The 13,250-nt window shown below is 45.4% G+C and overlaps 1 protein-coding gene and 1 long non-coding RNA gene across 6 annotated transcripts in view; one reads left to right on the top strand and one right to left on the bottom strand.

The window, feature by feature from the left end:
* The window catches only part of Scgdelta (sarcoglycan delta), a 187,968-nt gene extending 177,838 nt beyond the window's left edge, over positions 1–10,130 (bottom strand). Inside the window, exons 1-2 of one of the 3 annotated variants that reach the window (XM_089083594.1) lie at positions 8,823–10,130; positions 6,893–7,075 (exon numbers count right to left, since the gene is read on the bottom strand). In XM_089083594.1, coding sequence (XP_088939720.1) covers positions 6,893–7,069 — 177 coding nt within the window. In that variant the 5' untranslated portion in view covers positions 7,070–7,075; positions 8,823–10,130. Of the gene's footprint in view, positions 1–6,892; positions 7,076–8,822 lie in introns of those variants that run through there. The other 2 variants (XM_011646957.2, XM_089083606.1) reach the window with 2 other exon arrangements.
* The window catches only part of LOC148938307 (uncharacterized), a 203,865-nt gene that overhangs the window by 174,244 nt on the left and 16,371 nt on the right, over positions 1–13,250 (top strand). The window lies entirely within an intron of this gene.

The raw sequence follows: 13,250 nt of genomic DNA, 5'->3' as shown, positions 1-13,250 counted from the left end.
AATAAATAGCCGTTCATACATCAACGCCCTTCGCGATCGCGGGACTTCCACGACATAGTCACTTTAGCATTGTCTACAGTTGGCATTCGGCACTCACTAAGATAGATAGTCAGTCGACGGGAAAGTATTCGATAATCCGCGATATCGAATTTTGTGAGGATATTAAGAAAAAAAAAAGCCGGGAATCGCCACACAATCGCGTAATACTTGCGTATTGTCTCGCTGTGTATAAATTTTGTTTTGAAGAGAGGAAGAAAGGAAAAAAATTCGTCAGTGCTCAAAATTAGGAGAATACATGGAAAGAACAGTTGTCGCTGGCCAATCTAAAAAAATTGATCAGATACAGATCTGAAAATAATTTTTTTGATCCTTCAAAATTACGTACAACACACAAATTGGTTGTTAAAAGATAAAATATTTTTGCAATATTATTGTCACGTTTAAATGTCCTACATAATAATTTTGATGGCCCAACAAAATTATTTTCAGATCTTTACCTGATCAAATTTTTGAAAATTTATCAGCAAAATTATTTTCTCTGTGTAAAACATTGTTAAAAGAGCGTATTGGTTTTTTGAATCATTAATTAGCAATTAATTTCCTTTCTCTACTTTCTAAGACTTATCAAAGATTTATAAACGACACGTAATAAAACTTTTCGAAACATAACAACGTTAAACATCTTCAAGATACCCGTTTAACGATCCGAAAAAGAAAAAGCGACGAAATAAACGTCGGCAATTTTACGAATTTCAAAATACGGCCGTCGGGTACGACGAGAGCAGCCATGTTATTATTCTTATATCATCCCGTCGGGGGTGGTAGTATATACGTCAACGAGACCGCGAGGGTCGGGCCGATAATTTCAACGGCGCGGGCAAAGTAGTAGAAGAAGCACAAGAAGAAGTCCCATTCATCTGGCGCTCGTGCCGGAAACTGACAAAACAGTTGATACGCTATGATATAGCAGGCCACGAGAATACGAATGGACGTGGGTGGATATAGGAGGCGCGAATGGTGTCGAAGGGAAGTTTGAGGAAAAGTCTCTGTTGAGAGAAGGAAAAAGAGAGAAGGAGAAAAAGAGAAAGGAGAGAGAGAGAGAGAGAGACCGATACGAATCAGGAGAAAGAGAGCTGGAAATGACAGAAGGAATGGTACGCGAGAAAGTGACGGGAAAACGGCGAGGATAGAAAAAAATATTCGCGAATACGAGGGGATGGTTCCGATGGTAGACGGAGAGACGAAGAGAGAGAAAGAGCGAGGAAGGTGGGGAAAACACGCACGGTAAAATGTCATCGAGCGATCCTGATTTACGACGGCGGGGAAATCGGCGGTGGCAAACTTCGAGTCGAGTCCGCGCGGCCGGAAACCGCGAAATTTTTGCGAACTTTCATCAGCGATGCCTCGCGGACAATTCGCGATAAAAAAAATGTATCCGGTTTCTGCGCGTTCGCATCTTTTCCTTCAACTGGCACAAGAGGGAGGAGTACACGAGGAAAAGTTGGGAGAAAAGAGAAGGGAGGAAATTATTTTCGAGAAGTGGAAATTATTTTCGATCGGTTGGAAAATTAAATGAGATCGGCGGGGGTGCGCCTGGCGTGATATTAATTTCATCCTTTAAGGCGACTCGCGGATTCCGCATGCTGATGGGCGTAAATCTGTGCCATGTAGAACGTGGGAAACTCCGTTAGTACGTCGTTGAACGGTGCTTAACGGTCGATCTAATAGCGCCATCATAATGCGAGACTAATTCTCTGGATTATGAGCGAGAGATCAGGGGACGCACTTATTGCGAGCCGTGTTAGCAAGAAGAATAACGTAACTTTTATACAGCAATATCACGAATGTTCAACGTATTAATATTAAACACGTATAACAATTATTTAAAGAATTAAAAATATCTCCCTTTTTAAGAATTTCTTATATCTCGTACCAAGGGATCGTTGTAAAAATTTCTCACAAATGGTGTTCGAATTACATAAACAAAATGTTACAATAGCGTTGTCATTATCACCATTGTTTCTGTAATTGTTTCGCTCGCTTCCGATAACTGACGAGGAAGATTACGCGACAAATATAATCCCGCGGCGAACAAGAGGTGTCGTCTCTCAAAGTGTAGTGCCGAGAGTTCCGGCACGCGGTATAAATTGCGCGCACAATTAGCCGGTTAAACTACCAATTAGGAAAGGAGGCTTGTATCTATCTCGCTTCGCGACACGGTGGTGCCAACCGCGGTGGAAACAATATTTGCCTTTGATTACCTTGGAAGTGTTTGCACGACGGAGTAAATAATACCCAATTGCCGTCATCCGAAACGCTCCATATCGATTACGCCTCGCAATTGCGCGCGAAAAGGTACCGCGCTCAGAATCGCCGAGCGCATTCCGACGCTAATTACCGAATTACTCGAATTAAGCCCCATTACGTATGATTGGCCCACTTATCGACCGCCGAAGAACCGGCGCCGCGACAAAACGCGTGCGGGGCTATTACGTTTCCCGACTTATACGCGAAACGGGGGGGGGGGAGGAGGAGAGTGCGAGGGGAAGGGAAGCGCCGGGGTGCTGCTTCTTAATTCGTTCTAGCTTGAATTATTGATCGAATCTGAACGACCGGTAGTAATCTATTCATTTCCATTTAATCCACGTTAATTCGATAACCGAGCCGTTATTAACTGAAGAGCGATATTCGTAATTTAACATAATTTGAAATCCGAAAAGCGAATCGAGTAAATATGCAGCGTCACGCGAGAATTCTTGCGTTTCTCATCTTATGCATAATGAAGCGCGAATCTCGAAACTGCAATTTGAGTCTAAAAATTCCCTTGGAACTCTTAAATTGTCTTCCGCGTCGTGTGGAAACTATTTGAATTAAAGTTCCGTGGAGTCTCTCTCTCTCTCTCTCTCTCTCTCTCTCTCTCTCCCTCTCCCTTTCCTAATAAATACACGGACACAGACAGGTCTGAAAGGGTTAGGGTTAGAATCAGCCGTCAATTTATAGCCTAGGCCACTTGCCGCGTTTTACGTCGCGACAGAAACACGGGGGCGCGAATGAAAGGCGCAATCGCCGCCGGTGGTCGATAATTTCGACGGCGAAATTCTCGAAGGCCGGCCCGTAACGACGTTTCATCCGGCGCGGCTGAATAACTATGCAAATGCCCCAACCCCCCTGCCCGGGAGTTAAACAGGGGGTTCGCCGGTGATGCGGCGCCCTATAACCGCGCACGCGGCCTCGGAGTTAAAACGGAGGGAAAACGGCAGGGAAATGAGGAGGGGGAGGGGAGAGGAGGAGCAGCCCCATAAAGCTACGCGCTACAGTCAAGATTGACCTCTGATGATGTACATCGTGAAACGCGTAACGAGATCCTTGCCTCGTAGTATTTTCCGCGGGTATCAAATTACCATCTGGAATCGCCGAGCGACGAGCACTCGGGATTCGTCCGGCGGAACTTTTCCGTCTCTCCGGAGAGCTCGCGACCGCCCTCAAAACCATTTACCTCGAACGGGAGTCCGCACGGCCCTCTTATCCTTCGTTAACACTTACGGAGCAGACGTTCGGACGGATCGCGACTACCCATTTGTTCTCCAATTGTTCTCACGTATTGCATGTCAACTCGCATGTTTTTCGTATCTACGATCGATCGGTTAGCCTAATTGCGCGTTTTTATCTGGATTACAAAGTGCACAGGACAAAGGCTTGAATTTCAGTCAGAAGCCGAATTACTGCTGGCAGTAATTAGCGTCGGGGAAACTGGAACGTAGCGGATCGAATAATAAAACTAAGATTGGAACCACCAGGCATGACGGGAGTGATCAGCTAAACCTAGATATATGTCTACACTCTAGTGGGTATATAAAACGTTCAGAAGTCGCGGAGCCAATAGCAGCTCACGTCTCGTAATTAATCACGGTGTCGTAACGGAGTTCTCATATCGAAAATCGTTCCGAGTCATTCGAGCTGCGCCATGAAATATTTAAACCCGCAATGCCGAGCGACCACGAAGATAGTCGTAATGCTATTTTCAGCACGTCTATTTGCTCGCTGTGCTGGCCGAATGTCATATTGACACGTCGGCAAGAGGAGAAACCCAAAGAGAAATCCGTCGCAAATTATCCAAAAGTTGTCTCAATAATGTCTGCTGGACTTTCTCATATGCGACGTCACACGAACACGAGCGCTTACATGATATACGTACCACTGGCATACGGAGGCGAGAGAACCGAAATGATAGTCTCTCAAGCCCGTATCCATCGCCGTTAAATTAATAACCGTGCTATCCGCGTGTACTGAACTCCTCCGAAATATCGCCCGACGCCCCCCCGGGGCCCCGTTCATCCGCGTCCCTTCTACCCGCTGTACCCCGCCCCTTCGGCCCATACAATCCGCCATATATCCCGCATACATGGCTCTCGCGTGCACGCGCACGCAATCGAATATCACGTGCGGGTGACGAGCGGAATTCAGAATTCCGAATGTTGCGAGGGGTTGTCCGCTCCGCGTGCGCGATGCATCGCGCGAGAGAGAGAGAGAGAGAGAGAGAGAGAGAGAGAGAGAGAGAGAGAGAGTTCTGCCCGACGAGTGTGTGTGTGTGTGTGTGTGTGTGTGTGTGTGTGTGTGTGTGTGTGTGTGTGTGTGTGTGTGTGTGTGTGTGTGTGTGTGTGTGTGTGTGTGTGTGTGTGTGTGTGTGTGTGTGTGTGTGTGTGTGTGTGTGTGTGTGTGTGTGTGTGTGTGTGTGTGTGTGTGTGTGTGTGTGTGTGTGTGTGTGTGTGTGTGTGTGTGTGTGTGTGTGTGTGTGTGTGTGTGTGTGTGTGTGTGTGTGTGTGTGTGTGTGTGTGTGTGTGTGTGTGGGGTGAAGGGGGGGACGGAGCGAAAGAGAGTCGTGCATTTCTCCCACCAAAGGGGGAATCACAATGCCAAAGCGAGCCCGTATCGTCGTCAGGCCGGCCGACACGAGCGATAACAGTCAATGCGCTAAATGCATCGGAATCGAATCTGGGCGATTCATTTTCGCGCCGGCCCGGCCCGGTTCGGCCTGGCTCGGTATAACTCGCTCTCGCGTGTCGACATCGTGATATTTGCCCGGATCAAAAATCTGTTTCCCCAGAAAACGTCGGGCAGAACGGACAAACATTGATTGTGTCAACAACGAACGGTTCTTATTTTTTTCTAGGTTCAAGATTCTGGAGTATTCTTGCGTACAATTAATTAGATTTCGAGTTTATATACAGGATGTTTTAAAAGTGCAAGTCGATCGTCGATTCGGAGGGTGATTGGGAACTCAAAAACAAGAAAAAAAGTTGGTGCGAATATAGATCTAGAATTGCATTGTTTTCGAATTATTGTCATTTTTATATTAAAATTTTAAATTGCTTTGCTTTCGAATTTTTTTGTCAAAATTGGAAGAAGAGATGGTTTTTATGAGTTTTATAACATAATTAAAGTTAAATAAAAATTGCGGGCTGCTTTAGCACTACACAGGATGCATCATGTGGAAATACAGCTCGCCTAGCATCTCTTGGCAGAAATCAGGACTTCACAGTTGTGCATCCTGAATAGTGTTAAAGCAGCCTGCAACTTTTATTTGACTTTAATTATGTTATAAAACTCATAAAGACCATTTCTTCTTTTAATTTTGACAGAAAAATTAAAAAGCAAAGCAATTTCAAATTTCAATGTAAAAATGGCGATAACTCGAAAACAACGCGTTTTCGGACCTAAGTTCATATCAACTTTCTTTCTTGTTTTTGAGTCTCTGTTCATCCTCCGAATAATTAGGAGTTAACCTCGATTTAATACCTTGTAAAAATCAGATATTTGCGAAATGATGGCTTGATGCAATAAAAAAACTTGAGAAGAAATTTTTTTCTACAAACCCCGTAATATTATCTTTCTTTTTCTGTCTCGTCTAATTAATTCCGCTAATTCCGAGTCGGACTCTGATTTGACTGAGCGGCAGGTTGATTATCGGCGGCTCGATTTCGTGTTATTTATTTCACAGCTTCGTCAATCTCCATGCATTAATTATTTCGAGAATTGTCACCTGTCGCCGCGCGAATGCCCGTCGCGGCAGTATAGATATTTCCGTGCGTCAGCATATCGCGACGTTTATGTCCCAGAGCGTGGCATCGATAGGGCCAGGCCATTTTAATTTCGATTGCATCCTATCGGCCTATACGCGTCGCGGCATAATTCCGCGTGTCGTAAAAGTGCGAACGGCTCGCGCGAATCGATCCCCCCATTGTTCATGACGAAGTAATTTCGCTCTGGTTGGCGCTCGCGCAACACGAACTTCCACTATAATTAAATCTCCGCGTGTCCTCTGATTGCTTCATTAGCGCATTACTTGTCATTCGTTGCGCCAACGATTGCGCAACGATTGTAAAAGAGGCAAACAGTAACCAACGGTGAAAATATCGAAAAGAGGGAAAAGAGTTGCAAATCTGCTCGACACGACACCGACACGACAATCGAAATACAATTGAAGTACAGTGTACAAAATTCAATAGCGCGATTAAAAAAAAATTTGTCAGTCCATTTACGCGATTTAAATAAATTTCTATGAAAATTGAAATATTTAATATATTGTATATAAAATGAATGATGTTAAAGAGATATAGCGAACAAATTGAATAATATCACTTTAAAAAATAACTGAAAGCGCGTGTACATAAAAAAATATATTTTAACAGAAAAAAAATATATGAAAAAATATAATAATTATATAATTCCGAAAATAATTCAAGAACGAACTCTTCTTTAAAGAGTAAACGAAAATGTGTGAATCACGCACATTTTTTTTCAGTTAATCTTTTAGAATTGTAGCTAATTTGAATCCTCGTCGATAAGTCACTCGACTGCGCTGTAGGCCTTTGTAGGCTGATGAAGTACATACCGTGTGCGGCGACCAGTGGTGAGGCCAGGTTTTGGTCTCGTGACTGCTGCCGACCGAGGGTTGACTTGCTAAAAAGACGACCCGTCTGTCGGTGCTGCCGGTTCCGGTGCCGCTGGTGGTCAAAAGGGCCGCTCTGGCCCTCGAACCGCCGATGCTTAACGTCGGTGACGTGTCCATTACGCCCTGAAAGCCAGACGCATTACAAGGGTCGTCGGTCTTCGAAGCGAACATTCGAAATCGAGTACGATATACTTCGTAATAGCACCAGCAACTCTCTTCCCACAGTAATATACTTAAATTATATGTGCAACTTAAATTATTTTAAAAATTGGTATTTCCATTGAGATATGGCTTGTCCCTTGAGAGCAATGTTTTCCGTCCACTTGTTAAAGGATACGAATATATGGAAGTTATTTGTCAAAGTATTGCGATTTTGATTAAAATGCGCTGCGGTTTGCGCAAGGAAAATATATACATTGTACAATTTTTTCTTTATCTCGCCGGACGGATTTTTGACTACTCGCACGAGAGAAAGAGAGAGAGAGACGACTTTTAGCGAAATCCAATGAGGGTAATGAAGCCCGTCAGCTGGAGGATGAATGCAACCGCGAAGAACGCTGAAAATGTGGCTTTCGTGTCGAATGTACTTCTCGAGGAAAGATTTCTTATTAATCCGAGCTTTCCCACACCGATCTTCGGTATTCATCGACACGGCGGGCAACGACTATATTTTAATATCATCGTGTCTTTAATACTACCCTCCACGCGATCAATAATGCATGAAACCGCGTGTTCATTTTACGTTTGATTAAAATTAATGACAAAGAGTAATGAATAAAGGGAATGTCGAAGAGCAAGAATGAAAATTGCATCCCATTACTTAATTTTCAGTGTACGTGAGTCCACGTTCCAAGTTAACATTTCCCAGCAACGTTCCCACCGAGCCGCTGGTTTCTTAAAAATTTCATTACCCTCTCTCGGAAAACCGCTGCCGCCGCCGCGCGCCGCATTACCCTTTTTCCTCTCCATCCCTCTTATTTTCGCCACGCTTGCGCGACGTGGCTGCGATTCGTAAGGAGGGATCGACCGGCGGCGTGAAATACGGCGATCCAACAGCATCGCTACCGTCGCGAATGAAATCCGATGAGCGTAATCGAGCTCGTTAGACCGTCGAGATGAAAACCCCCGAGCGAGCCACTCGTACGTCGGCGAACATTGCAAAGCTCGCGAGGGATGGGGAAATGGAGCGCGCCGGGCGTACCGGGACGAGGAAGAAAGGCGGAGGAACCGAGAGTGCCGCGTTTTTCAGCGGGATTTACGGATCGTCGGCGAACATTAAGAGGAATGATGCGCGACCGCATCCCGCACGAACACGCGACAGATGAAAGAATAGCGGGGACCGAACGACGATCGAAGCCGGTATGATCTCGCCACGTTAAATTTTCAAAAAAAGTGAAAATGAAAATGTTACAGCAATTGTTACAGTCGAATAAATGTAATCTTTCGATACATAATGATGCGGAACAAAAGAGAAGAAATTATAATGTTAGATAAATCTGACTGTTACAATATTGTATAGAGATTTGTGAAAACGTATTCAGATTCGGACTATTTTTAATGCGAACTCTCGATATCACAAATTTGCATTTTCTCTGTAAGATTTAATCAGAGAGAAAACTAAACGGTTAATAATTAGGTAGGCTTTAATGATTGAGTAAGCGCTTTATCGGAGCGTTGTATTTAGATGTATTCTGACGTCATATTTGCCCTACTGTCGCCCATTATCCTATCGATTTCATGCCGTGAAACAAACGAGAGTACGGGAAGGGAAAAAGGAAGTGGAACAGAAGCGAAGGATAATCGCGATGAGATAGGGGAGAGGAAGGGGGGACGGGACGAAAATAGATGATAATCGTGAAATTGACCTCACCTTCCAATTGAATTCTTTTCAACGACCGAGTACGCCGTGAAAATGCCGATGATCCGCACCCGAGCGTGTTAACGATCAACCACCTCGTCGGATCGTTTGGCCGAGAGGTACCAGGGACGAAGTTCGCCGGGGTCGCGATCAACCACCCCCCTCCCCTCCGTATTCAGATTTCAACCTCACGTTAGCCTCTCCGCGTCTCTCCGTCCACCCTCGCGTCTCGGGGCACCTCGGGGTCCTCCACTTCAACCAGGTAATCCCCGTAGTCGCGTGCACCTAATCATTATAAACGGAGGGTGCGGGTGGCGCTGCTAGGTGTCCCTTAAATCGTTCCAGCTCGACGTCGGCTCCTCCTCCGCGCAATTACGAGTCATTACGAACGGGATTCCACCGTGGCAACACACATGTACACGCGACCCGAGGACTTCGCCAGCCGTGCTCGCCAAAGTGCGTGACGGTTATTTACGGCGGGCTGACGAGCGAGAATCGCGTCGGGCAGGTCAGCGGGCTCGTTTCGCAGTAATGACAATAATAAAGATAACGACGACGACAATGGCGACGATGACCGGGTCGGCGGCGAAATTCCTCAGGAGATCGTCGTTTTGGCGCGATGCATTTCGTAAAACACGCCTGTCGGCCGCGTGACGTGCCGAAGAGGGTGTTGTCAGCTCGGAACGGAGCGGAGTGGAACAGCGTTTCCGCCTGACAGCCGCGCGAAATCCCGCCAACTTGTGATTTACTATCGCGTGGCTTTATCGCGGCACGAGCTCCTATTTCGCGGCGGGATGACTGACAAGCCACCTGTCTACCGGTGGGACCCCGGGCTTTAGTCAGGTCTGAAGATTAATCCTCTCCCGGCTGCCAAACTGTTTCTATTAGACCCGCGTCATTTTGACGCCGTCGGTCGTATTATTCCGTGCGAGTGATTATCGAAGGGTATCAGGCTCCAGCATGTTTCTATCTAAACGCGTGCCAATCGCGCGTGTCGAGTTTTCCCATGATCAATGCGAGTCTCGATGTTTCTCGTTTGCGACTCGATCTCCCAATCCCGCGATCGTCGTTGCATTACGATTTTCCGCGCGGCGAGATCGATCGTCGAGCTTGATCGTCACTGCGAGGAGGATCTCGCGATGGGACCTCCGGGGCCTGAAGTGTGCGCCGCGTGTGCGATCTGTCACCGATCTGTCGGCGAGAGAGCGTGGCGACTCGTGTTCCGACACAGTTGCCACCTCACCAAGCGCCGCGTACGGAATCGCGCACGACACTGAAGCGACAGGAAGCCTCGCGCTCGAGGCGAACCTCTCTCGCGGATTCGCGGGCTCACGTGTGAAATTCTTGCGCATGCACCGACGCCTTCCATCCCTCCTCATCCCCTGTTCGCGCCCTCGCTTCGCGTCGCGTCGCCCGCACTATCTCGCTCTACCCTTCAGAATTCCCGCTTCTTCCTTCCTGCACTCTCGCTTGTCCCTTCATCCCCTTCTCTCTCTCTCTCTCTCTCTCTCTCTCTCTCTCTCTCTCTCTCTCTCTCTCTCTCTCTCTCTCTCTCTCTCTCTCTCTCTCTCTCTCTCCCGCGCCGCCAACTATTGCTCTACCCTCCTCGTCTTCAGTCGTCGGTATTCTGCTTTCTCCCCTCTCTTTCGCACCTTCGCGTCGTCTCTTCTTCCTATGCTTCTTTCTCTTCTTCCGCTCCTGAATCATGAAGCGACAAGTGTTTGGCGCCGGGATATGTACACGGCGTATCTACGGGAGTTAAAGAAGTATTTCATGAAGTAAACGCGGAAGTATCTCGACTCGCAGCTGTGGAAACGAATAGTGTCCTTAATTGGTCCCTCTCTGCCGTTCGGCGAACGATCGATATCGCGCCGGTAACCTGGGTCAAAAAGAGCAGCGATTCTTCTTTAGAAAGTTGATTCTCGTTTCTCATCATTAATCGTTTACGGTACAACGCTCGTGGAATGAGACCAGCTTTTCTTATGTCCTCTCAAACTTCAATTGTTGGACACTTTCCACCTTTTCCAATTATCCCGACATAATAGAGTAACGCTTTGCTTTATTCATTACTCACTTTTGTACACAGAGAATTTTTCGCAAATGGAAAATGCAACGCGTCGTGATGTATAATCCGCATAAAACGCAGAGCGGAAACGCAAAAATAAGTAGATAATATAAGTGCCAAAAACATTTTGCGCAGTTTCATATTTCTCACGTTTACACTTGCAAAACACTTATTTCTCCTATATACTAATCTCGTGGGAAAAACCTATAGCCTAGAAAGGGACATGGAAGTATGCTAATTCAAGGTAAGCTAACCCAGATCCGCGGTGTGGATCTGCGGCAAGAAAAACAGAGGGTCTTTAAATGTTTGACGTGAGGTCAGCCGCGTGACTCGTCGCGCGGAACAATTCCGCGAATTGTAACTGACGAGCATTGTGTTTCCGACCCAGTTAATGGTATTATTTTAATGCGATTCGGGATCACGCGCGAGTATGAAATACGTACGCGATCATGCGAAGTCATACCCTCGCCTGACGCAATTCTGATCTGCTTGTCTCTCAATTGTAAAACGCCATAGGAGTCATATTTCTTACGAAATCCAAGCAAATTTTCCATTTTGTGGTTCAACATTTCAATTGTGCATTTCAAGCACGTTTGCACAATTATGTATTTGTCACAATTTACGTTATTTTTTTCAATATTCAGATCGCGAAATTTTATTACAGCCGTTTTACGCAACATTTTAATGCCTAAGTCCGCGGCATGTAAAGCTTATATATATTTGACTGATGAAGCAGCTTTGATCGCTTACCACTTCGGTGGTTTAACGCTCGCCGTTTAAGAATCTTCCCAGGGATCGAAGTAATTTTCTTGGAACTCTGCGAAAGCGCCATCGGAATTAAATCGAAAACGGTCCGGTCCGTTGCTTTGACAAATGAATCGGCACTAATTACCGATACCGACTGTCTTGTACACGGGATTATATTCCGAGATGCATCAGCAAGATTAATAGCGCTTTCGAGATGTAATTTTAGGAAAACGGCAATAAATCAATATGTATGAAAAAGTATGATAATAATCGGGCTGCATAAACCTTACATTTTCCGCGAAATTGGCATTTTGTCTTTTTACGAGATGTGATAAAGGGACGACTTTTCATTTTGTTAAACGAAGAATCGCGTCGAGAGCCAGAAATATAAATTGAAATAATAATTGAAACGCCGATGTTAATCTCACATCGATATGAAGCACTGATCCAGCATCTTAATTGTATTTCCCCGGCATTCGTTTCGGTATTACGCTTAACGTTTATCGCTTATCGAATCATTCGTGGACAACTTTTCCTCTTCATTTCCACGATGTGATAGTTTCTGGCAGTTATACTTCCCTCTGCCTCAACTTTTCGATTACAGCTCGTCAATTACAAGTCTGCGAGTTATGCGGGATCGCTCGTCGGAACACGTACGTATGCACACAACACACGCACAAAACATCCGCCAACCGATTAACTGCAAAACGCAAACAGCGCGCGATTAATCGCAATTCGATGGCGAGCGACGTCAAAGCCTTGAAACTGGTAGATCGCGCCGAAGCGCTTCTACCGTTCGCCGCAATCGAGACAATGCAGCATTGCAGCATGAGGATTGGAATTGCAAAATGTAGGATTTACCGGCTATATACACTTCCTCCTTTCTCCCTTTGTCCTTATAGCTCGCGCAAACTCGTCTTTCCCTCTTGCGCCCCTTCTCCTCATTGAACTCGAGCTTCTATCGATTCTTTATCTCTCGTAAAGAAAGGGAAAAGTAGAGAAGTATGAATACGAAAGGAGCACGACGATTCTTCAGACTGACTGACTGACTGACTGACTGTTTCCTTCAGGATTTGTGGTGTCTGCATCCAACCTGAGAAAAGGACGGAAGAAACGGTGGGACAGACGACGAGGTAGATTCAAAGAGACAGACGTACCGGAGAACGGAAGTATTTTGCATCGATCGCCGGATGTCTTCATCGTTTGAGGACGACTTCGACATTTTTCGGTGACAATTGCGCGTCGGAGTTCTTTTGATTCCTATTGCCGACGTTTCGTATTCGGTGTTGCATTGCACGACGCGACATGCAAAATTCTCACCAGACTTTTCGAGTTTAATTATACTCGATTGTATCATCAACACGGAATATTTTCATATTATAACTAAGTTCATGTAAGTTAAATTATATTTATAATGTTGAGATTTAGAGAATCTTTGCAAAATAAAAAATAAGCAATGTAATCTTATTCTTCAATCAATAATAACTTTACTTTATTTGATTAAAAATTCAAATAAAAATTATATTTCTCTTTTCCAAAGATTTTAAGAGAAGTGTTTTTTCTACTTAATTAAAATAGCGATTCTCGAATATGTCAAGAATAAGTCGATTAACAAAGGGACGATAGCT

The sequence above is a fragment of the Pogonomyrmex barbatus genome, unplaced genomic scaffold, assembly GCF_055798465.1.
Source record: "Pogonomyrmex barbatus isolate J1 unplaced genomic scaffold, ASM5579846v1 scaffold1, whole genome shotgun sequence".
Taxonomy (NCBI): domain Eukaryota; kingdom Metazoa; phylum Arthropoda; class Insecta; order Hymenoptera; family Formicidae; genus Pogonomyrmex; species Pogonomyrmex barbatus.
The sequence above is the reverse complement of the archived record's forward strand: the minus strand, read 5'-3'. Positions and strand labels throughout refer to the sequence as shown.